We start from the raw sequence: 26,399 nt of genomic DNA on the forward strand, positions 1-26,399 counted from the left end.
TTCCTTAAAAAACTGAGTTTTATAAGGGAAGAAAATAAATTTTAGTGGTATTTATACCACTTTACATTGTTTACTATAAATGAGGTATGTTTGTCTTTTTGAGTGTAGCCGTAATTAATGGTTGCAATTCAGTCTGCCAATAATTGGGGAAAGGTCAAAAGAGTAAAGAATGAAATAGGAGGAGTGTCATCAGATGAGAACAGTAAAGCAGTGGAAGGGTGCACAAATCTTTCCTAGCTCAGGGATTTTGTGATTTATATGATGATGTATATTGTTCTTAATCTAAGACAAACCTCCACAAATCCACTCCCTTGTACAGGTGTTTCAAGCAGACAAACATATGACTGTGGTGATGTGACACCAGAAATAACTTCTTAGAAAAAGAGGGGGAAGAAATCACCTCTTTCTCCTTTTACCCTAAAGTTGTGCAAGGACTGTCCATACTTCAACTTCACAAAGGGGAAAATTACTCTCCTGAAAATGCATTGTGGATTTCAACTACATGTTTTTTCTTGATATGAGCATGGAGGACAGAATGGCTGGGCTGTACATGTGACAACAGATATGACATTTCTTTTAACAAATTTGAACTTAAATTATATTTCGTGGACTACTGGAGGGCTCTGTAATTTATTTGATTTATTTTTAGCTGGTGCCAATAGATATTTGTAAATGAATCACAAGGCATTCTATTACTAAATTTTTGTGGTCATTTATTATTCTGGGATCTTCTATAATTTATATTCCTAATTATCCAAAATATTCACACCAAAGTGTAGCTGGACCGATTTAATGGCTCTAAGTGATCATTTCCAATAAGATGCATGCTTTCAATGGTTAACTTTTTATAATATGGCCAACCTAAATCCAACACTGAAGCCACTAAGACAGAAATCAGCACTATGTTCTCCATGGTCAGTTTGTCCTCTGGCCTCCTTTTGTATGTGCTCACAGCACTGCCTCCTGAGCAGGACTCTGTATATTAATTGACTGGATTTTCATCCCTTCTAACAGAGACAAGTGCTGCTACTCCTCTGCTTCATTTTTACCACTGTAACATCTGTGGATTACTAAGAAAAAGATGCTGCATCATTAGTGAATGTCATTCTGCAGTTACAAATCTAACTGTATTGTTCTCAGCTCAATTCCCAGCAAGCAGGTTACCAGAAATAAATCTTGATAAATCAATTGAAAAGACAGATGAAGCAGACCATAATGAGTGTTGATTACATGCTTATAGTCTGTTTATTGTGACATGTTATATATCTCCATACTACAAAGCTTATTTATGATTGCTGTGCAAGAAGCCATGTGGTGTGACCAGGAACGTTTTATGGAGAGGCTGTAACGTGCCTGTTATATGACAGAAGTGCTTGCTAATATCTTCAACATAGAATGTTGCATGAGAAAGAAAAGTAGAGTTTGGGAACTGGATAGGTGTTACAAAAATAGGAGTCTGTATGCTCAAATACATATTGTAAATGGTACAAATATAAACATATGCAAACATTATTTTTTAATTAAGTTCAGGTGAAATTGGATATCCTCTCATGGGTTAGATTGAATCTAGAGAATTCTTTTTATCCCACTTCAAAAAGTCTGAGATGTCGTGATGCAGCTTACCTGCTCGCAGAAATGTTATTAGAGAAGGAATGTTTTTCTAGTTAAATAGTTTCTCTAGAATATGTTGCCAAATTGCATTTTTAGGGAAAATCCAAAAATAGAAAGTGATCATACATATAGCTTCCTTATTTTGGCAGGTAAAGATTAAAAGAAAATGCATGAATAAATATACATTTGTTTTAAAAACACTTTCCAGGTGTTCCAGATTGCATATGTTATCGTGAAAGCAGCGAATTCACCGCGACCTGGGAACTGGATTTTGGAACGTTCACTGGATGGTGTTGACTACCAGCCATGGCAGTATCATGCTATCACGGACACAGAATGCCTGACGCGCTACAACATCCATCCCCGTGCTGGGCCGCCATCCTATGTAAAAGATGATGAAGTTATATGCACTTCATATTACTCTAAGGTTCACCCATTAGAGAATGGAGAGGTAAGATGGGGCCTATACTGCTGCCAGCACCCTGGCAGAAAAATTATCATGTTTACTTGACAAGTTCATGCCTTGTGTTGACACTGAATGCTTTTGTATGCTTGAGGGATGCTGAATTCTCTCTTTTACGTATCTGCATCAGTAGAGGTTGCCATACACCTCATTAAATGCAGAGACGCATACACAGATATAATAGACAAAGAGAATTGGAGAGAGAGCTGTGTGGAGCCTGGTCTCTAGTACTTGTAGACAAATTCTTTTTATTTAAGATGGGCTGCAATTCCATTGTCAGTAAAACAAAAGGTACTAGGTGAAATCCTGGCCCCACTGCAGGCCATGGACATTTTTTTATGGAATGTATTTTCATAGTAATTACCTTTACACTTATCTTGATAATGCAGGAAAATGAAATGACAGCTGAATGTGAACTATTTTTTTATTCAGGAAGTACATCCGGGGTGTGTGTGTGTGTGTGTGTGTGTGTGTGTGTGTGTGTGTGTGTGTGTGTGTGTGAGAGGAATATTTTTCTATTAAGATACTGACTTGGTGGCATCCTCTGATTGCTTCATCACTTCTGCATCACTCAGGTGAAATCTAAGCTCTTTTTTAAAAAACAGAATTGGTCCTGAGTTTGTGAAGCTTCTGAACTTTTAGCTTTCATTTCTTAATACTCTGTGGATATTTAACTTAAGCTATGTACTTCACTACAGCCTAAATCTTTCCCATTATTAGTGTGAAATTTATGCATCCTCCCTTGGATGATGATCCTGATTTACCTAGGAAGATGCATAGCTATCTCATTCTCACTGGGCAGCTGGTCTTTGCCAGTACCCAAATTTAGTCCAGTCTGCATTGGCAAATAATTCACCTAATCTGACAATATGAAGCCTTTCTTGATCTTGATCCTCCCAGGAAAATATATAGCTCCCTCAACTGTTTTTCAAGGAAGAATCTTACGTAGCTATCTCACATAGGGATTGAGCTCTGAGGGGAACTTCTAAATCAGGGCTGTCCAAACTTGTAGCCTGTGGGCCTTGCACAGCCCCAAGGACTTAAACTATGGCCCCCTGGTTCCCAGTCTAGGTGCTGCTCCTTTCATTGTTCTACAGCTGTTTCCCTTGGGGTCTACAGGCTCTTCCTCCCTCCTTCTGCTTTTGCTGCCTGACCCTGATCCTACCCTTGGGTACGGGGTGGAGCTGCTGGGTGAAGAACATTTGGAGGTGAGGGAGACCATAACCGGGAGCTGGAAGGAACCTGGAGTACAGTACAATAAGAGGTGGAGGGATGGGCACATGGTGTGACTCAGTGCACTGGGGGACACAGCAAGGTGTGGTATAGCACTGTGCATTATATGAGGGGCACCCACAGTGGGAGGCCCATGAAACGCAGCATGTGGCACGTGTCCAGTGGTCTGTGCCCCCCACCTATCCAGATTTGGATTTTCTTGCAATGTAGATACTTCCTATGGCAGTTTAGGATTGTAACAGTGTGAAAGCGAAGGTAGGTGCCTCAGCAGAGCTCTTCTGTTCATGCTCAGAAGGCCAAAATGGAAATGCATAAGGAATCGAGACACGCAAGGGCCTTTGCGGTTGTTAAACACAATGGATTACGGTTCTGTTTGGGGATTTAATTTTCTAAAATTTTGTACCAGTGACTCTTGGAGGTAGATTTAGATTTGGCTTTCTTCTTCCTAGATATTTTTTCAATATTGTGACTGAACATTCAAATTGCCTCTTTCAAAATGCAATTGAGCAGAACTGAGAGATGAGGCAGTTACATGCATTCTTCTATGTGGACCTGCTATTGCATGCCAATACATATGTATGATACCATGATTCCTCTACAAATTGAAGATTTATACAAATATTTAATCAGTGGATTTATTCAAAGAATATTTAGAGAACTGTTGAATTTAAGCAAATATTTGTGAATTTCTGAATATTGTGCAGATTTGGCATGTGTTAATTTGGATATTTGTACTATAAACAAATATCAGAATAACACTAATGTAAAACAAGCATTAGAAAAACACCATGTGACTTGTCTTCAAGTCAGACTCACACAGCTGAACTTAATATATAAACATTCCCCACAATCAGGTGCTTGTAAATAATCTGCAGACCCAAGAATTATTTGCAGAAATGATTTGGTGAATATTTTTTTGGAATGAATAAATCATAAACTGCTTAAGGACAATTTGTGAATAGTAAAATGGGCAAAGTTGATTGAATTAGCTATTTGATTAGCTCTACTTGGAAAAAGTAAAGCATCCAAAAAGAGGGTGATTTAAATAATTGGCTCAGTGTTACTGAAACGTTCCAACTCACTTTACATTCAGAATTCAGTGACACAAGGCATATAGGAGGAGTACAGTATTAGTTATGTCCCACTACAAAGCTGCTATGTACCATTTGATTATTGTATGTCTCTAATATATCAATAAATGGTGAGAAAAAACCTCCCCTTTACATGAGAAAAAACTTTTTATTTACAGAAAGAAGTAGAAAAAGTGTCTTCCAAGGTCTCACATGAGAGAATGTTTTTCGAATATGCTAGCAAGTGACATTTTAGTGCTCTAATGAGGGTTCCTTAATTTGTTTGGTCTCAGGCAGAAAACAAAAATGTATTTAGGATAAATATTTGGAGGGCTTACATTCATTTTTGGGTGGGAGAGAAGGCCATCAAAATGTGAATGATCGCATTCCTTTTTGCATCTTTCTTTGAACATCATACCTAGCTGGGATTGCTACTTTTGATTTCCTCAGTTCGTCATTAGTCTGAGAACTAAAAATTAATGGTTACCATAGTGATTTTTGCTTTATTTCCCTTCTACAGAAGCCTCTCTTATTTACATCTAATATGCTCCTTTTTCTACCGCGATTGCTTTCTTGTTTTTCTAGACTACAATTAATGTCTGAGCTTCTATTTATCTTCATTCTTTTATGTAGACATCTCTGGACATTAACTCTCTCTGCCATTTATGTTGCTGTGAACTCTCTGAACTTTTATTTATGTTGATTTTTTTTTAAAGGGAAGTAATGTGTCATATGCTGTAACTTTACATTTTAGTACAGGATATCCTCTCCATTTATGCTTGTTAATCTTCACTAGGTGCTCCTAAACTGAGGTGTCCCATCATCTCACTGTTACCTATTAGAGAATTTTAGATCTTTGCCCCCAAAAAAGAGACTGTACTGAAGTTTTATAAAGTGTTAAAATGGGGAAGCCATTTCTCTATATCAGGCTAGAGAAATGTTCCCTTAGGCGCAACCAAACTGGCATAGGCTGCAGATAGAAATCTAGAAAAAAATATTTTTTCCTTGTATTTTTTACATAAACAATTGTCCCTGTAAACAGACCTTGAAACTCTAATCTAGTGAAAATGGCTAGAGAGAGCTCTAATGAGAGCCCATTAGAAAGCCGTTCAGTATCGGCACTGAAGCAATAAGAATAACATCATCCAAGAGGCAGTGTGCCTTTCTTGCAGGGCCCTCAGTTTTTGGCAGCTCGATGAAACTTAAAAAGCAATGGTAGAATTTGAATTTAGATTCCTCTTCATCTGTGTTGTGTGAATCTAAATTTAAATACCCACTTGACTACCTGGTTCACATTAGTGTGAACACATAGATGATGTAGAGGAAAAAAAGCAAAAAAATTGTTCTTTTATAAAAAGGATTTAATTAATGTTGATGCACAGTAATTATGTAAACTTGCAAGGATGGGAAATCTTCCTCCTCTGTGGATACAGTCTGTCTTTATGAACTCCTGCATCAAAGTATCAGCCGCCTTCAGTAGTTTTAATAAAAATGGGAACAACTAAAAATACTTAAACTCTGCAAATGTTAGTGTATATTCCACATTTAATAGTCAAGGTGTATTTTTACATGTGCCGCAGAGGTGTGTGTTGGGGGAGGGCTTTAATTATAGTGACTTCAAGAGCCTACAGTGTCTAATGTAACAAGGTCCACAGTGTCTCATGTATTAGTGTCCCCACGCTTAAAAATGGTGGCAGAGGTGTTTTAACTAAAGCTTATTTAATGAGCTTTAATTAAAGCATCCCCACTGCCATTTTGAAGTGTGAGGATGCTGATACACGAGATGTGGAGACTGCTGGAGTTTGCTAATTACAGCACATTGGAGCAGTGTCCTTGCACATCTACAGACACTGAAAAAGATTTAATGTGAGGATGGAAAGACCATGAAATCAGTGGATATAAAAATGGTTTTACCTTGGAAGAGGGATTGGTGAAATGGTTTCAACTTGGAAAGAGGGCCAGGCCATTGGAAAGAGAGAGAACAGCTGGGAATCATGAACCAAGTTATTGTTTTGTTCTTAATGCTGTCTTGTCACTTCTCCCTATAAGTGTGACTGTTCAAATGCAGGCTTTTGCTGTGGGGAAATCAGACTCAGGCTGTGCACATGTATTTAAATAATCTGGAAGAATTCTCCCAGGCTTGTTCTCCTGATAGAGAAATTTACTCAGAGCTGTCTGTACAGACATTCAAATGGTGAGGCCTTGAAGAGTGGAGAGCTTGCAGGACTGACACTGCAACTATGGGAGCCCCCTGGTGTACACATCTCAGTGAGCTCTGCAGGTTCCCATAGTCTGCCTGGTGACAGATGGCAGCAATACATAGGGTAGCCCTGATTGGCTAACTCAGATGGCCCATGGTCAACCTGTGTTTCCCTCCACAATAATGTGGGGATTCTGAATGAGGCATGTGCTGCTCCCTGCTGAAGCAGCAGAGTCCAAGGAGTGGCAGTTTATTTTCTTCAGGGGGAAGGGCATGGGTAAGGGTGGGATGCTAGAGGACCACTGTATGTGCAGATATTTGCTGTCCCAAGAGAAACTCTGGTTGTTCCCAGGTTATTTTTCTTCTACAGTGTGACAGGGTGACTGAAACACCCTGCCATGGGAAGAATGAGGGAGAAACAAAAAGAACAGACTTACCCCAAGAAACAAGGGAAGCCACGGTGAGCCTGAATAAGAAATGTGCCATAGACATAACATCAGGTGTGGTGAGGGCAGGGGATGGGGATGGTGGAGCCCTGCAAAGAGTCACCAACTTCCTGAGCCTATGACCAACCTCTGTTGTCTCCCAAGAGTATCTAGATATATCTCCCATAATATCAAAGGTGTGGTGGGAAATCTTTCCAATGACAGGACACTGTCACTTCAGTTAGGAGGTGACATGTCTCTAGGCAGCACGCCACCCACCTCCTTACATACAGCAACCACTTTTTACTTGGAAAAAAAAATTGAACATCTGTACATTTGTGATTTTTCCTGGGAGAACAGCAACTCTTTCAGAAGAAAGTGAAAACTGTATGAAGCTTCAATCTAGATTGGGGCAGGCAATTATTTTGGGCGGAGGGCCACTTACCGAGTTTTGGCAAGCTGTCGAGGGCCATGTGGGTAGCCCCACACCTTGACAGGTGCCCCGCCTCCTGGTCAGTATATTGTAACCAGATGTTCCACCTCCTAAATCCTGACCTTTGTCAAGAGAAGTCCCACCCCTTGCAGCTGCAGGTACTGCTTTCAGCAAGGGGTTTTGCCATCACAGAACCAGAAAAATACCAAATTATATTCTAAAAAGTGAACATCTAAAACTTTCATTAATTTGATTTCATAAAATTTTTTTGTCTTGATTTACGTGTGTTTGTGTAATGTACATAGAAGTGATTTTACGATAACTTAAAATGAAGTCTTACTCTTGTATGTTGTGGGGGGTGGGTATGGGTTTGTGGGGGGCTGTGGGAGTGTAGGTATGTGGGATGAGGGAGCATGTGGGTGGGTGTGTGTGTGGATATGTGAGGTGTGGGTGGGCATGGGGCTTGTTGGGGGCTGTTTGTGGGGGAGAAAAAGGAATACAAAATTCATAGGCTAAATTAGCTATGAATTGGCTAACTGGGCCAGGGTTTTTGAACCAAACCCAATGGCTCTGTCTTTTATTTTTTTAAGCCTGTAGCAGTAGGCAGGGTACTGAAAGTAAAATGCCTGCCTGCTGATATGCATAAACATACCTTCTGTTAACTATAAGCAGATACTGTATTTCCTAGTCCATTAAAGTTACTTACACTTTTCTGAGCCAATTCAGCCCAAATGTACCTTTTAAGTGGATCATCAGCATAAAAGCACTGGGTCATTTACTTTAACAGTGTCAACCTACATTCACTACCACATTTAATTTGATAAGTCAACAACATAATGAATAAAAGTGCACTACCCATAGAGGGATATACGGTATTAATGTAATATTGATTCTTCATAAATAGAGCAGTGTAATGAGAGGGATTCAAAAATAAACTATTAGATATCAAAGAGAGGGAGGCAGACAAAAGGAGAGTAATGGAGACAAATACATGTATTGACCCTGCATATATATGTATATAGTCATGTTCTGATGATTGGTACTTCAGTCAGAACTACTGGAAGGTTTGCTAGTTTTAAGAAATTCATAAATATTTACTAGCATCTGTTTTGGGTTGACTTATGTATAAATAATGCTTCAGCTCAATATCTCTATTGAAGGGCAGCTCTACACTATAGTTAGTCAAAATTTTATTTAGGGTGTTACCAAAATCAACCTGTTTCAAAAGAAATTCTTGATGCTGATGAAAATGTCAAAACTAAACATTGATTTAGTTTGTTTAGTTCCCACTTACAATTTTTGTTTTGTTTTAGTTTTTTGTTTTAAAAACTAAAACAAAATGGCATTCTGACTCAAAATGCAGATTCAAAACAAAGGCTTGTGTTTAAAATTGGTTTGAAAAGACCCCAGGAAATCTGTCACTTTTCAGCTGAAATTTTTCATGTTAAAGGTTGCTGTCACGGTTTTAAATTTTCCCCTTAGGAAGTTTTAGTTTTTCAGCTGAATATATTCACAACAGTATCAGTAAATGATCAGTGATGCTCTTTTATGTCTTATGTTCATTGTAAAAATATTATTATTTGCTTACTTGACCAATCCTTGGGCAATTTTAGGTATATATATTCTCCCTAAGTTCTGTCTGTTTGGACCTCATTTTTCACTTCCATTTTCAACTGGTACTTTTAAGAATCTTCCTTCTTCACAGTGTTTCCCTTTCATTCCGCCTTATTTATTTTCCACCTCTGCTTCCCTTCATGCCTGTTGTTCACAGTCCCTGAATGAGTCTGACTCATTTTACACTTTTCTTACCGTTTCCTACAGTTGTTCTTGAAGCACAGAAACATCTTGGCAATGAATGTAGTGTAAGTACCTAGATACAGTGATAGATAAAGAATCAAGGATCTTAGAGAAGTAGGGACCTCTGGAGGTCATCTAATCCAACCCTACCACTCCAGGCATGATGATGATCTCCATCTAAAACATCGTAGACAAGTGTTTGTCTAACCTCCTCTTAAAAACTTCCAAGGATGGAGATTCCACAACATTCCTTGGTAATCTGTTCATATGTTTTAACATCCTCACAGTGAGGGAGTTCTTCCTAATCTCCTAAATTTCTTTTTGCAATATGAAACCGTTACTCCCAGTCTTGTCCCCTGCCATAACAGAGAATAGTCTATCACCATCAAGTATTTGAAAACTGCTATCTAATCTCCCCCTCAGGCTTTTCTTCTCCATATTAACTAATACCATTTCTTCCAACCTTTCCTTGTAAATCACAATTTCTAGACCTCTAATCATTTTGTTGCACTTCACAGTTTTCTAATTTACCCACATCTTCCTCAAAGTGTGGTGCCCAAAACTGGACATCTTACGACAGGTGAAGCCCCACTAAGTGCTGAGTGTAGAAGAATCACTTCTTTTGATTTGCTTCTGTTAATACAGGCCAGTATGCTGTTGGATTTGTTTGCAACAAGAGCACACCATTGGCTCATATTCATCTTATAGTCCACTATAACCCCCATGTCCTTTCTACAGTACTGGATATTTTCTATCCTAAGTGTAGGACTTTGTTCTTGTCCTTGATGAATTTAATTTGATGAACTTCAGATAATCTCTCCAGTTTATCCAGGTCATTCTGAATTCTAAGCTTATCTTCCAGAATGTCTACAGCTCTACCCAGCTTGGTGACATCTGCAAATTTGCTAAGTAGGTGGTCAATCCCATCCTCTAAATTGGGGGTTGTCGACCAGGGGTACACATGCCCCTGTGGGTACTAGGACCAGTCCTAGGTGGTACGTGTAGGTGGGCGGGGATGGAGTGCTTTCACCTCCCAGGAGCAGGGCCGGGTGAGAGCAGCAGTGCCTATCTTCAGGGTGGGGAAAGTTCACATACAGTGGCTGCCTCCACCACACACCAGCCCAGTGAGCTTTCCCACTGCACAGAGGGGTGCTGCTGCCCTCACCCCAGCCCAGTGAGGTTCCCTGCCCCACCCCACCCCAGCCCCACTCCTGGGAGGTGGTGGCGTTCTGTCCCCACCCGCCCATGTGCCATCCCTGCCTTCCTGCTCTGTGTCCAGCCACGTGCAACCCCCCTCCCTGCTCAGTGTCTGGCTGCACATCCCCTCCCACCCCCCACTCAACATCCAGCCACTGTGGGTACTTAGACTAACAAAGATTGAAAACCCCCGCTCTAAATCAGAGTCCAAGAAAAGCCGGGCTGCAAGGGACCTCTGGAGGTCATCTGGTCCAACCCTCTGCCTGATACAAGATCACCCCTACCCAAACCATCCTATATGAATCTATTGATAAACCCAGCAGGGCTTAACCCCCAGCCCGCAGGTCAAATCTGGCCCACAGGGCTCCACAAGGATCTGGAAACTTGGTAGTGGAGGAGCAGTTGCAGCATTAATTGCTGCTCTTCTACTGCCAAAAATCCAGTGGGGAGCCTCATGGGCCTGACAACATAGCCATGCCTATAAGATCTGGCTGGTACAGGATGGGATTGGGTGGTGTGTGGATTGTACTGGAGGAGAGGATATCCAGCTCAGGAAGCATGCAATAAGATCCAGTGTGGGTCCAGACTGGGGAGGCTTGTGGCTGGATCTGGTAGCACAGATCTGGATTGGGGTGACATGAGACTTGGCCAGGTGGTACAGGGCTAGAAATGGGTAGAACACAGGCAGGGGTCCATATTGGGGCATCGCAGATGCAGATCAGGGCACATTTCATCTGGCCGATAAACAAACCCCATTCCACACATCTGGTCCATTGAGGCAAAAGGTTTGGTACTACTGGAAACCTCTAACTTATTAGAAACCTTAACACAACCACAACACAGAAACCCCTAAACTACGACACTGGTAAAACAAGGGGAACTTGATGGCCAATATCTACTTGCATATGTTGTTTAAATACACTTGAGAGATCCAAGGAAGAGGGCCTCCCTCCCTGCCCCTTCACCCCCCTTGATACAGAGGAAGGCAAAACAAGACACCAGTCCATACCTAACTGACCATAGGGTAGGATTTCTTCCTGATTCCAGACATGGTGATCAGTTTGACCCTGAGGGGAAAGGCAAGACCCTGGACCCAGGAACCTCCAAGTTTAAGTCTCAGCAGGAGACTTCCCAGTTAAAATCCCATTCAAAATCCCTAGCCTTGGCTGCAGCCAAAACCCCATTCCTCTGTGAAATACAAAAAAGACCCTGGACACATGTAGTAGCAGAAGGGGGGGAAATTCGCTCCTGGCCTCATGTGGCAACAAACAGATCCCAGAACCATGGGAAATACCCATAGTAAAATTTAGCCATAACTACTCTTAGATCATCCCTGACCAGTGCTGGTCCAGCCTTTTCTTCAGCAGCTTCAAGGGTGAAGAGGCCACAGTGTCCCTAGTCAGTCTGTTCTCACTCGTTCACAATACCCCATGGTTGAGGATGGTCACTCCCATAGGTCCAGTAAAGGCTGGTAAATGAGTCCGTTGATGGCCAAGACTGATCCTATGCCACAGGTGGTGACTAAAGGGAGGGTTAGATCATAGATTTCTTCATCTTCCATTTTCTTTCCTTCCATTTCTGTTATTTTTTCTAGTTCCAAGGTGAGATGGTTCATAGAATCATAGAAGCAGGGTCAGAAGGGACCTTGTAGATCTTCCAGTCCGACCCCCTACGTGGGCGGGAGAAAAACTGGACTCAAATGAGTCCAGCCAGGTAGGCATCAAGCCTCTTCTTAAAGACCCCCCAGGGTAGAAGTCAGCACCACTTCCCTAGGAAGTTGGTTCCAGCTCCTAGCCGCCCTAACTGTGAAGTAGTTCTTGCAGATGTCTAATCTGAACCTACTCTCCAATAACTTGTGTCCATTATTCCTTGTTATGGCAGGGGGTGCTAGGGGAAACAGTGTCTCTTCCAAACCCCTCTGGTCCCCCCTAGTGAGTTTATAGACAGTCACCAGGTCCCCCCTCAGCCTTCTCTTGTGAAGGCTGAACAGGTTTAGGTCCCGCAGTCTTTCATTGTAGGGTCTGCCCTGTTGTCCCCGGATCATGCAGGTGGCCCTCCTCTGGACCCTTTTAATGTTGTCCACATCCCTCCTGAAGTGGGGCGCACAGAACTGGACACAGTACTCCAGCTGTGGCCTCACCAGCATTGCATAGAGGGGGAGGATCACCTCCTTGGCCCTGCTTGAGATGCACCTGTGGATGCACAACAAGGTCCGGTTAGCCCTGCCAAGCGTGACTTCGCATTGTCGGCCCATGTTCATCTTGGAGTCAATAATGACTCCGAGATCCCTTTCTGCCTCCATGCTCTCAAGAAGAGAGTTTCTCATTCTATAAGTGTGCTGCTGATTTCTACTGCTCAAGTGCAGCACCCTGCACTTGTCAGTATTGAAACGCATCCTGTTTATGTTAACCCACCCCTGTAGCCTATCCAGATCTTGCTGCAATCTTTCCCTCCCTACTAGCGTGCTCACCTTACCCCAATTTTGGTATCATCAGTGAATAACTTTCCTCAAAGTAAGATGTACCTTCTCACACAATGCATCACCACATAGTCCTGTCCTGGGTTGCTTTTCCCAATTTTTGTAGTGTCAATGCCACATTACTTAATGTTCACCTTGAGCATGTCTTTGAAGCATTTCCTTTGGCCTCTGTATGTCCTTTGTCCTTGGCTGAGTTGGAAGTATAGCAGTTGTTTTTGTAAATGTACATCAGGCACAGGCACACAGTGCCCTTTCCGTTGCAGCTTATGTTGAATAATCAATGCTTCCATACTGGTGGTGTTAACATTGGTGAGGACAATGGCATGTGTGCAATGATTCTCCCACTTTATGCCAAAGATCTTCCAGAGATAGCACTGGTGAAGGCATTCTAGGCTTTCAGGTGGTTCTTGTAGGTCACCCAAGCTTCACAGCTGTAGAGAAGAGTTGGGGTTACCACAGTCTTATATAGTAGGAACTTTGTTTGAGTCCTGATGTCATGACTGCTGAACACATGTTAATTCAGTCTTCCAAAGGCAGAGCTGGGACATTGGATCCTTTACTGGACCTCCGCATTAATGTTGGCCTTCTTTGAGAGATGGCTGATGAGGTGTACAAAGTGTTCGATATTCTCCAGCTCCTGTCTGTCAATGAGGATATTTGAAGAGGGAGTTGATTGGCCCAGAGCAGGCTGGTTAAGCACCTTTGTTTTTCCAGTGTTAAGGGTCATTCCCAGGAACTGGTATTCTTGAGGAAAGCAGTTAAGGGCTGTTTGTAGATCCTCCTCCATATGTGCAACAATAGCAAGATCATCAGCATACTGAAGTTCCACAGTCGAGGATGAAGTAATTTTGGTTGTTGGCATGGAGGTGGGAAAAGATTGAAAAGGTTCCCATCCAGCTTGTACTCAATGCTGATGCCACGGATGTGGCAGATGGTCATAGATGAGCATCTTGATGACTGCAAGAAAGATGGAAAATGGAATTGGTGTGATCATGCAGCCCTGCTTGATGCCAGTTCAAATGGCAAAGAGCTCCATAGTGGAGCCACTGCATAGGATGGAGGCAGTGATCTGGTCATGAAGGAATCTTAGTATGGTGATAAATTTCCCTGGGCAGCCAAACTTTAATAAGATATTTTATAGAGCCTCATGATTAACAGAGTTGAAGGCTTTGGTCAGATCAATAAAGGCCACATACAGTTCCTTTTGTTGTTCTTGGTATTTTTCCTGGATGTGCTGGGCTGCAAAAATCATGTCCGTGGTGCCTCTCGATGGTCTGACTCTGCACTGAGACTTGGGAAGGATTTCCACGGCAAAAGGGAGCAGTCAGTTTAGCAGAATTCAAGCAAGGATCTCCCCAGTAAAGGTAGTTTTTGAGGAAGAACTACATTACTGTTCTAGCCCTGAAGAAGCTTTTCCTGATATCCCATCTAAACCTACTTTTCTGCAACTTGCAGCTATCGGATTATGTCCTGTTCTGCAGCAAGGGAGAAAAGGTGTTTTCCCTTTTTTAAGGCAGCCCTTCAAGTATTTGAAGATGGCAATCATGTCCTTTCTCAAGTGTCTTTTCTGCAAGCTTAGCATGTCTAGCTCTGTCATGCTTCCGCAAGCTTAACATGACTAGCTCTCTCTCCTTATATGACTCATCTCCCAAGCCTTTTATCATTCATGTTACCTGCCTCTGGACCTTCTCTAACTTCTTCATGTCCTTTTTAAAAATGTGGAGCCAAAAACTGTACACAGTACTCCAGTTGAACCCTTAACCATTGCTGAGTATGACCTCCCAATGTCTTGCATCTACTGCTTCTATTGATTCATCCTTTCACCTTTTCGGCATTCACTTTTTCTGCAGCCGCAACACATTGAAGACTTATATTGAGTCTGTTCCCAGATCAGACCATGGCTCCCAGATCTTTCTCCATAGTGCTGCCATCCAACCAGGTGTCACCCATTTTGAATTTGTATTTTTGATTTTTCTTCCCAAGTCATAGCACCTTGCATTTGCCAACACTGAACTTCATCCTGTTAGTTTCAGCCCAGCATTCCAATCTGTCAAGATCCTTCTGAATTGCACTTATGTTTTCCAATGTGGTCATAGTATTTCTTTGTCATGCTGTCTCAGAATTGCTCAAGAAGCTCTAGATTCCATCATCCACATCATTACTAAACTCATTGAACAGCACTGGGATCAGGACAGAGCACTATGGGGCTGTGCTCAACCTCCTGCCATGCCAACATAGATTCATTTATAATTACCCTTTGCTTGATGCTACTGAGCCAGTTTCCTAGCCCATGGTTCTCCAAACTTTATGAGAGGGTCATGTGGGACATTGTCAAAAGCCTTGCTGAAGTCCAGATACACCATTTCCATTACGTTCCTTTCATTCACCCAAGTCATTATTTTGTCAAAGAAAGAGATCGAATTTGTGTAACATAATTTATTCTTAAAAAATCAATGCTGGGTGCTTATGATTAGCCTTTCTTCCTATGGATAATTCCAAGTGGATTTCCTTTGGATATGTTCCAGTAACCTCTTGAGTATCAAGGTGAAACTAAACATTTGTAGTTCTCTGGGTCCTCCTTTTTGCTTTTTTGAAAGAGGGGCACTATGTTGGCCCTTTTCCAGTCCTCCCCTTTATCCCACAACATCAAAATAGTATTGCCAAGGGCTCCAAAATCACCTCTGCCAGCTACCTACACTATACTGGGATGAAGTTCATCAGGCCCTGCTGACTTCAAGTCATTCAGACCCACTAAAAAATCTCTGGCTGTTTCTTTTATCACATCCTTCAGTTTGTCCCCTTTCTTATCTAAATAACCTTTATTAGGTGCTGGATGCAGCTTAATTTTTTTGTGGAACTGAAGATATTAAACAGTACTGGATAACTCCTGGGAACACCATTGGATACTTCCTTCTAGTTAGACAGTGAGCCATTGATGCCTGATAATCCAACTACTTACATAAGTAGTTTAACCCTGCCCCCACTGGACATGAGAATGTCAGAACAGCCAGTGTCAACAGCATTGTTAAAGTCAAGGTATATCATGTTTAATGCTTCCCTCACCTATCCACAGAGCCCATCATAGAAGGAAATCAGGTTGGTCTGGCTCACTTGCTCTAGATTAATCTATGTTGGCTGCTCCTGATCTCCTCCAAACTTAGAAATAGATTCCTTTACAACATGCTCCATGGTATTTCCAGTTCTTGAGATCAGACTGACCGTACTGTAATACCCCAGACCTTCCTTCTTCCCTTTCCTAAAGATGGGTGCTATATTTTCCTTTTCTAGTCATCCAGAGCCATGCCTAACATCTCTGAGTTCTAAAGGATGATAGCCAATGGCTCTGAAATACCCGGAGCCCATTCCTTGTGTTCTCTAGGATTCATCCCGCCCCACTTTGCTGACTTAAAAATGTCTAGCTCCTGCAAGTAATCTCTAATTTAGAGATTATGCTGTCCTTGTCTCATTCCCTGTCCTTGTTGCCAGTTGTGCTTGGTAGCTGACCTTATTTGGGAAGACTGCAGTGGAGAAGACATTAGATACTTCAGCCTTCTCCATCATCCATCATTAGATTGCCCTCTGCATTTATTAATGGAGTTACGCTTTCCTTGATCTTTCTCTTCTGATATAGATTTTTGTTTTGTTTCCTTTTATGTCCTTAGCTAGCTGTATCTCAATTTGTGTCTTGGCCTTTCTAATTTTTTCCTTGCATTCCTATGTGATATTCTTTTCTATTAATATGACCAAATTTCCACTTCTTTGAGTTTTTGCTTTTTGAGTTTTCACTCATTGATGAGTTTGCTATTTAGGCAGGCTCATTTCTTGTTGCACTTCTTATCATTTTATATTATTGTGATAGCTTGCTCTTGCATACCTTAAGATGCAACCAGCTCTCCTGAACTCATTTTCCATTCAGACAAGCCTTCTGTTGGATCCTGTATGCCAATCATCGGCAATCCCTCATGGTCAACGATCTTCACTCCCATACTCAAGTAAAGGTTTGTAAATGAGTCGGTATCCTGAGTTTGTTAAAGTTGGCTTTTCTGAGGTCCAGTGTCATTATTCTGCCGCTTTCCTTTCTTCCATGAGATGTTGAACTCTATCGTTTTGTGGTTATTGTCATGAAAATTGCCTTCCACCTTCACATTCTTAACCAATTCCTCCCTGTTAGTAAGTAGCACATTTGTTTTTCATTTATAGCTGCCCCTCAGTTGGCCTTTCCATCATCCTTACCAAAAAGATATCCCCAAAATCTTACCTCTAGGAACTGCTGACCTGCCCATGTACTCCTTTTCCTGGTAGGGTGGGTACATTTGAGAGGTAACCATTTTGGTGCTCTGGGTAGTGGTTCACCTAGCCACATGAGAGAGAGCTTGCTGGCTGTAAAAAGTACCACACATCAAGCTGATATCTGTGCCTTCTATACTTTTTCAGCAGCTTTTTTTTAAAGCATCTGAACCCAACATTATCTCTATGGAATATATTTTGGCAGTCTGTTAGGGCCACTTTGTGGAAATTAAAGAATAAGGAAGAAATTTGGTCCTCAAGAGGATCTCTGTCTCTCGAACTCAAAAAACTATTCATATTCTTAAAGGTTTGTGAAGAGGGGGTTAAGGAGAGATTTGAAGGAGGAACAATCAATGCTGTAGAGTACTAAATAGTTAGCAGATGGAGATGTTTGTTTGTATTTTTATGGATAAAATGTGTTGAGAATATTTCCCAATGCTGTTAATGCTAATACTTAAAGATCTTAGAGTCACTTCCATCTGAAGATTCCTAAGCTCTTTATAATTGTTAACAAAGCTATAGGTCATCTTTGTGAAAGGAGTATTATTTCATCATTTCCTGCATAGTAATGAGTGGACAAATAAGTTTGGCAAAGACTTTCTGTGGGACTTTCTTAGGGTGAGCCAGGCACGGAAAACAGATTTCTAGAACGCAGTCTTAGGCATTAACACAAAACTGTCCTTCCTCCACAAGTTGAAGGACGTAGCAGAGGTGATGTGATCTACTGTTGTCCTTTGCCTTTTCCTTTCCTTTGCTTACATAAATTTCCCATCATCCTTCTTACAGCGGTGAAAATAATAATGTAGTAATGGTGATGCAGTTGCTATGATGACACCGTGAGCTCCTTAACCTCTTAATCTTCCTGAGATGATAATGAGATAAGTGTGAGGTTGAAAAGGTATCTTCCTGTTTTTGTACTAATAAAGGCTGATCTGACTGAACAAGCATGTCAGCCTTTGTTTATTTTCAGTATGCAAGTTAGGAGCCTGAATACACATTTAAGAAGCTGAAGGGATGTGCGGACCACTAAGTAAACAAAGAATAAATGGAATAAATATTCTCTTATGAAAATGAATATGGACACAATTTAAAACCGTGCATTTGTGGCTGCAGCTGAACACAAATGCTGTGATACCAGAACTTGGTCATTACATTCATTTGCAACATATTTGACTATTCGTGTTTTGCTCCTTCTTCTAATGCTCTCTCTGCTGCAGATCTCCATTTACTTCTAAGGCACTACGTGTCTTTTCCTGTAATTCACAGCTCCCCCCTGTCAGACCAGTGATGTTAGGAGAGCTGAACTCTGCTAGTTCTCAAAGCTTGCCTGTTAGTTTTCTCTTCTTCGTGCTCTATGCTTGGCCTGTTCACTACAACTTGATTGGCTTGTACAGAGCGGCAGGGAAGAAAGGGAAGGAGAAAGAGTCTTACAAATGAACTGTAAATCTAATTCTCCCCACAGCCAGATTTAATCCTTTTACACTAGGAGCGCGAGACTGTCAACAGGAAGGGGTCAAAGGGTTAGCATTTCCAGTAGTGCTCAAACTAAAAAATAATATGCAGCTGTGGACTGAAAATTTGCTGTGACATCTTTCTACCTAATACAAGGTGATTCTGTTGCCCGTAGTGATTCCAAAAGGATTTTGCATAGGGGTTTATTGATAAAAATTAATGATGCCTCCTCTGCTCTTTCCATTTTTAATTTGGTTTTCTGAGCACCCAACTGCATTCTTTTTGTTCTCTGCCTGTGGGAATCAGTCTAGAGCTTGAGCTGTCAGTTTACCATCAGTTAATGCAGTAGTTTTCTCTTCAACGGCATCACATGCAGAAAAAGCAATGATGAACGTGTCAGTTAATACCTTTCTCCATGCATTCTGTTGCAACCTCTTAGAGCATTTCTGATAAGCATGCTAAATTTCAATGTATTTGAAATATTTTATGACTGAAAAAATAGGATACCTGTCATCTGTACTGTACATTCCACTGGACTATTTATTTATAAAGCTTTGCATTGGTCACATGATGTTTTTCACCAGTATTTAGTGACAAAAATCGCCATTTATAAAGAATGGTAGGAAAACTTGCTGTTGCATTAAGTTATTGTCAGTGGATGAAACAGTTTTAAAGTTTTGCCTAGTTCTGCTGATTACTTGCTCCATTTTTTTTTAAATTTGAGTAGGCATTATACTTTAGACATGCAGGAAACATGATTTAAAATACATAGGCTGGAGACCAAAGGTTGTGTACTCCTAAGCAGCTGAAGAGTTGGATCTTTGATTCAACAGCCAAACTGAAAAATCAAAAATTGGTTCAGACTGAGCCAAATTTCAATTTCTATTTGAATTGTTGTCCCCCCCGCCGCTTTTTTTTTTTTTAACCGGGGGGATGGGGTGGTATTTTTCTTACCAAAACAATAAAACAAGCTGTTCCACACACAATGTTCCATTCCTTTCAAAACAAAACATTTAATTTTGTGGTACTTTTCAGAGAAGCAGAAGCAAATGAGGTGCTGGATTCATGAAGTGGGTAGAGAAGGAGGTGGTAGAAATTCCACTGGCAGAGCACTTGGTTCCTACATCATCTTGGATGGGGATGGGGTGGGGAACAGGGCCCTAATCACCAGCATACATGGTGGGCTTCCAGTCTCACTTTACAAAACTAAACATTCACTAGGACTTGAGCCCAAGTGCTCACTGGAATAGTGAGTTTTGCCTGTCAGCAGCTAGAGGTGCAGGGCCACTGCACCAATCTCCTGAACAGCTGGCAGGCTTCACCCTGCTTCACACTCCTGAATAGCTGGGACTACCATCACCCTGCTGCACCTTAACACCCAGTATTACTCATGTAACGAGTTTTGCCAGGAGCAGCCCAGCTGAGATTTCTTGCCCAGAGTGGCACAGAACCACACAGTGCAGCAGAGGCAAAATCAAGAGCATGAGCCACCACTGGAGGCAGGGGGAGCAGATCACCACCTGCCTGCAGCTGCACCAGAAAGAGCCCTACCAGAAGCTGCATGCACTTGCTGGGTCTGGGCCATGGGCACTAATAAGATCTTGGTGCAGGCTGCCCTGATGCAAGTCAGAGGGGCTAGACCCCATGCAGGGTAGCATAGGGGTAGCTGCGTACTGAATCCAGTTGCCTGGTGGGCTGGATCTGGCCCATGGGTCATATTTTACCCACTTCTGCCTTAGGTCAATTCCCAGCCCACTGTCCTTGAATCAGGTCCTTTGTGAGGATGAGTTACTTTATTTACTGAAATATAAGACAACACTCAATAAGACTATCCTCAATAATTAGATTCTACATATGGAACATTTATAAACTTGTAATAATTCTTTCAGGTATAGAATCTAATTATTGAAGGTTTGTCTTGAATTTGCCAAACTCTCACTGCTACTATAGAGAAAAAATATCTGGTCATCAATTTTGGTCCCAATTGCTGTCACCCCTAGCTTTCCCCACTTCCTTATTGTCAGACCCTGTTCTTCTTGAGCACGTGAGAGTGAGGAGCAAACTTGAAAAGACTGACCTTGAAATTAAACATAGCTGTAGTGATTTTCATATAGTTCCCATAGACTTAGTTCACCCAGAATAGAGGCATTTTACATGTTTTGAAACTACTGCAAGTTTTAGCACAGGTATTCCATAAACATACTTTAGCATGTACTTAGAGAAAGTATAAGCTATAAATGATATTAGTCCAATGATTTACCACATTCTTCTGGGTCAACATCCATGATGACCACCACAGCTCAGTACTAGGCTTGTGTGAAGCGGCTTTATATTCAGATTCGGCTGATTCAGTGGACAGTGATTCAATTCGGTGATTCGAATCACTGTCCCAAATCAATTCGGCCGAATCTGATTCGGAGATTTGGCCACCGCCAAATGGGCCGAGTCTCCAAATCAAACAGGCCCCAACCCTTGCTTGGCCTCCCAGCTCCGTCAGTGTCTGCCCCACCCAGCCCCAGCATCTCGGCTCTTAAAAGAAAAAAAAAGCCACACACTCACTGGCTTCTGCCCAGCAAGGGAGGAGGATGATTCCTGCTGCTTGCCCAATGCCCCACACTGTATGGGGGACTCTTCCATGAGCCCCCATTCCCCACCTACTCTCCGAGCCCCTGCACCATGGCTGCCCTTCCCGGCCCCAGTGTCCTGGCTCATGAAAAAAAAAGCCTCAAACTCACTGGCTACTGCCAGTGATCCCCGCTGTCCCCTACTACCCCATGCTCCCAGAAGCCCCAATAGCCTGCAGCAGCTGATGTATGCAGGGCTTTAAAAAAAAGAACCCCTCATGCAGCACAGGGCACTGGGGGGCAGCGGGGATCAGTCCCCACCTGGCAGGAACCAGTGAGTGCGTGGTTGTTGTTGTTTTTAAAACGCTGGGATGCTGGGGCTGGGTGGGGCAGCCATTGATGTGGCTGGGAGAGTGGGCAGGGGTCGGGGTGCTCAGGGAGGCTTAGGGAGCAGGCAGGGGATGGGGTCAGGTGGGGGTCCCCCCATAGCCCTCTCCCCACTACTCCAACCCCCCCCCACACCCTCTATTTACCCACATGGAGTCTGGGTCCAGCTTCCTACAGCAGTGAGTGGGGACTGCCTGAATCTCCAAAGCTTTTGCGAATCAATTTGGAAAAGATTCAGAGAGCTTCGAATCAATTCAGTTCTTTTTATTGGACTCCTGATTTGATTCAGATTCAGAGATTTGGGCACTGAATAGGGTGAAATCTCCTCCAAATTGAATCAGCACCCAAAGCTTCACACAGTCCTACTCAGCACTGCTCAGTATATGTGTGTGCATTACAGATACCCACCCCATGTGGGATCCATGTGCTAATTAACTTTCCACTCATGACTGGAACTGGGTGTTCTTGTCATGAATCTTGAACTCCTGCAAAATTTTATATGCAGATGAGGTATTGGGTGACCTGATCCAGCTTTACCTCATGGAGAGTGGGTCCACACTAATCATATGCAACAGTTTGAAAGGGGGCCAATAGAGGTATACTACATAAAGTTTTGGGGGCCCTATTTGGTGATGTTGGCCAGACATTTAAGGCTGAAGAAGAAACAGGAATGATTGAAAATCAGAAAAAAAGGCACAGCTTAGCTGTGGGAGTGAAGAGGAAATTGAACTGTATTGAAGGTAATGGCTCGCCATGACTTGAAAGAGAGCCACCACTGAGGAGGACTGTGCTCAGGGGTATTATCATAACTTTTTCAGGTAATTATCCTTGTGGTTTGTGTTATATAAGCCATGTTTAGTAGACCTGTGTGAGGTGGAAAGTATTTGCTTTGGATTCAGCGATTTGGAGGGACAGTGATTCAATATGGTGATTTGAATCACTGTCCCAATACAATTTGGCTGAATCCAAATCCAAAGATATTTTGTGCCGAATCTTATTTGGTCATAGACTATATAGGCAGGCAGTGCTGGTAAGAGCAGCTGGGGGAGCCGGTTGAGCCCTAGCTTGAGCTGGCAGCCCCAGGAGAAGTGGCAGCTCATCTGGCTACTCCTCAGGCTTGCAGCGCTGGCAACCCCAGGAGAAGTCATAGGGGCTGGGGGGAATGATTGGGAGCTGGGGGATCAAACCGGGAGCTGGGAGGAAGCCCCTGTTTGTTCCCCCAGCCCCAGATCTTTCCCCCAAGCTTCCCAATCATTCCCCCAGCTCCCCAATCATTTCCTCTAGCCCCCGTGGCTTCTTCTGGGGTTGCTGGCTCAAGCTGCAGCTCATCTGGCTGCTCCCCTGTCTGCCCTCCCCCCGGGGCAAGGCAGGGAGTGCTGGCAGCCACAGAAGAAGCCATGGGGGCTGAGGGAAGTGATCAGGGAGCTGGGGGATTGATTGAGAGTTGGGGAATCAAACCAAGAACTGGGGAAATGAAGTAGGAATGATTGAGGGCTGAGGGAATGAACAGCGGTTCCCCCCCAGTTCCTGGTTCAATTCCCCATTGCCCTGATCATTCCCTACAGCTCCCAATCATTCCCCCCAGGCCCCGCTGCTTCTCTTGGGGCTGCCAGCACTGCCTGCCTCACTCCGGGGGGTGGGGGGGGAGAGGCGGGGCGGCGGAAAAGCTGCAGCTTGAGCCGGCAGCCCTGAGAGATGCTATGGGGGCCGGGGGTAATGATTGGGGAGCTGGGGGGAATGATTCAAGGCTGGGGGAATAAACAGGGGCTTTCCCCCCAGCTCCTGGTTCAATCCCCCAGATCTCAATCATTCCTCCCAGCCCCCATGGCTTCTTCTGGGTCTGCTGCCAGTACTGTCTTATGAGAGTCTTCTTACTGGTTAGTTTCCAGTGTGAGGATCTTGGCTACATGGTTACTTTATGGAAATGAGGAATGCTTCCTAGCTTGCTCCTGTAACCATTGGCTAAGGGCAAGCAAAACTCAGGGACATCTGATCCCCAAGCCTCCAGGCTTGGGCCTGCATGTAGGGTGCCTGCTAATGTATTTGAAAGTATCTGAAGCCCCAGGCTGAAAAGTCTGGGGTGGAGGATGCTTGCCAGTTGTGGTACCACCTATGGTGTTTGACTGATTAGGCTTTGCTTAATCAAAAGGATTCAGACCTGATCTGGCTAATTTGACCTGGAACAGGAAAAAAAAATTCTCACACACACACATACACACACACATGTGTATATATATATATGTGTGTATGTATATATTATATGTGTGTATGTGTATATATATGTGTGTGTATGTATATATTTATATGTATGTGTATATGTGTGTGTGTATGTATATGTATGTGTATGTATATGTATATGGGCCAAGTACTTTATAGTCATGCTCACTGTTAGCTGCATTTAATCAGCTTCATAGTTGGTTTCCACTACTAAGCACATGGTACTTTTAGGAGCAGTTGAAAGATATTTAATGCTGTTTCCTGGTATGGAAATGTAAGAGGGGGTGGGGTGTTCCCCCTTGTTGATTGGGGAAAATAATCTTGTCTTATATTTGTATTAATACAGTAATATATCTACTGTGTGGCCTTTTGAAAATGTAAAGGTCTACATAGTACAACTTTTAGATTGCTCCCTAATATGAATGGTCCCACTGAGTTGAATATGATTTTTTATATGAATAAATGCACACCTGTGTTAATAAAGATAGTATGAATGTATTATTGAATCTTCAAGACAGGGCTGGGGAGCAGTAATTTGGCACTTAGACTTTCAGCTAGGATAGGAAACTTTAAATGAAAACAAGGGCATGAACAAAAATGTTTGCAAAGTTTGTTCATTTTTTAATGTATAAAAAACATAGCGAAGATTTAAGATTTAGGCAAATGTTTATGAGAACTTTAGGCAAAAGTTCACAGTTCACTTTCCCTGATCCTACAAAATGTTGCAATGTATGTTTTCCGATGTTGGCTGATTTTATGATTTTTCTAAGTTATAAAAGATAGAAATGATGTCAGTTATGTTACTGATACACAAGCTTATCTAAATTATGCACCAGAAGCCAGAATGCTAACAAGTGTTAAAAACTTTATACAAGAAGGACAGCAATCTGTCATTAGTTGAAAACTAAGGGGAAAGAGATTTACTCCCATTTCCCTGCAGGCCAAGTTGGAATGAAAATCTCTTCCAGGTAGTAAGTGAGACAATCTGCTTTTCCATCTTGGCGTTTCAGCTGTCCCTCAGCAGGAACTCTGTTGTCATTTTTGCCATTTGGGGAAAACAGAACAGTGATTAATAATATGAATCATAACAGTTTCTGGGGTAATATGTTATACATGATTTAAGCTTTACTTACAAAGTATATACTGTACAGAACAATCTCTCCATTTGGAGGTACAGGGCAGAATTAATTAAATGAACTATTTTGCTGTTTTCTCTAATTTCTGGGTATCTATAACCTAGAATTAGCTTAAAAGAACAGTATTACTGGTGGTTCACCTGTGTGTAAATCTCTGCCAGTATCACCATATAATCCAAAGATTTATCCTCATACCTGAGAGAGTATTTTCATATAACTAGCTGAAACTCAACTTACTGTTTTAGGGTTACTGAGTGTTTGTAAGGGAAATGACATATTTAAATCTCTGCAGTTACTTAGGTCACTTATTTTGAGGCTGACAGCCACTTTGTTCCAGAGCCTGGTTTCATTAAAGCAGAGAGGCAAGTATACTGGTGCCTTATACGGTTTTTTTCCCCCCAGTCTTACACCCAGGAGGTAGGAATTTAGAGTTCCTAAATAATTTTGCTAATGGAGTACAGATTCAGTTTATTAGCATATAACAGACTGAATAAAATTATTGATCACTTTACAAACTAAATAGTAAAACTTAGAACACTTTATTATTTACTTTTGTAATCTAATTATGACCTGTTTTTATGTATTATTTTTATAGGGCTTCCAAGTTTGCTAGTGTAGAAAGTAATGTAAAATAATACATGTTTGCTTGTGTGCCTTGTTTTATTCATTACAGTATTTACTCAATTACAAGATGAGGTGCCCCCACTTAATATTGGGGAAAAAGCCCCTTGCCTTACAATCAAACGTGAGGCAGCGGGGGTTGGGGACAGGCTGCTGTGACTTCAACTGGTGCCTGCCCTCCCACTGCCTCTGCATGCCCCACCACTCCTCCCCTGCATCCTCCAGTCTCCCCTGTGCTGCTTCTCCCTTTCTCTTCCCCTCTGAAAAACTCTTTATTACCTCTGCTCCCCACCAGCAGGTTCCATCTCTGCTGCAGCCTGGGGCACAGAGCATGGTTTCAGGCTGGCCTCATAGCAGTGGCATGGGGGGAGAGGGGGAAAGACATCTGGGGACCTGAGGCTGCAGGTAGCAGAAGTGGTGTGGAGCGGGGAACAGGGGAAGGGGTATCGGGGCAGCCTGAAGTTGCAGGGTGAGGGGCAGGACAATATGCCTTAAATGGGGCCTGCCTCTCTCCTGCCTGCCCCACCACCTCTACACTGTCTGTCCCCTACTACCTTCCCCTGCTTTCCCCATTACTGCCTCCCATCTGCCCTACCACATTCCTCCCTACTGCCTCCCCCACTGTTTGACCCCCCCACCGCCTGCCCTATTGCTAATCCCCATATCACCTCTCCCAGAACCTGCAGTAGTGGAGAGGGGAACAAATTTATGATGATCCTCTAATAATTAGATGCCATACATGGAAAATTATAACAAAATTATAAATTTTCCAAAGGTAGAATCTAATTATTGGGGGTCATCTTACATTCAGGTAAATACACTAGTAA

The 26,399-nt window shown here is 42.4% G+C and overlaps 1 protein-coding gene across 1 annotated transcript in view; it reads left to right on the forward strand.

The window, feature by feature from the left end:
- The window catches only part of LAMA2 (laminin subunit alpha 2), a 437,413-nt gene that overhangs the window by 42,146 nt on the left and 368,868 nt on the right, over nt 1-26,399 (forward strand). The window contains exon 4 of the mRNA XM_090032537.1: nt 1,820-2,062. Coding sequence (XP_089888663.1) covers nt 1,820-2,062 — 243 coding nt within the window. The remainder of the gene's footprint in view (nt 1-1,819; nt 2,063-26,399) is intronic.

The sequence above is a fragment of the Crocodylus siamensis genome, chromosome 1, assembly GCF_052110815.1.
Source record: "Crocodylus siamensis isolate JL-2025a chromosome 1, ASM5211081v1, whole genome shotgun sequence".
NCBI lineage: Eukaryota > Metazoa > Chordata > Crocodylia > Crocodylidae > Crocodylus > Crocodylus siamensis.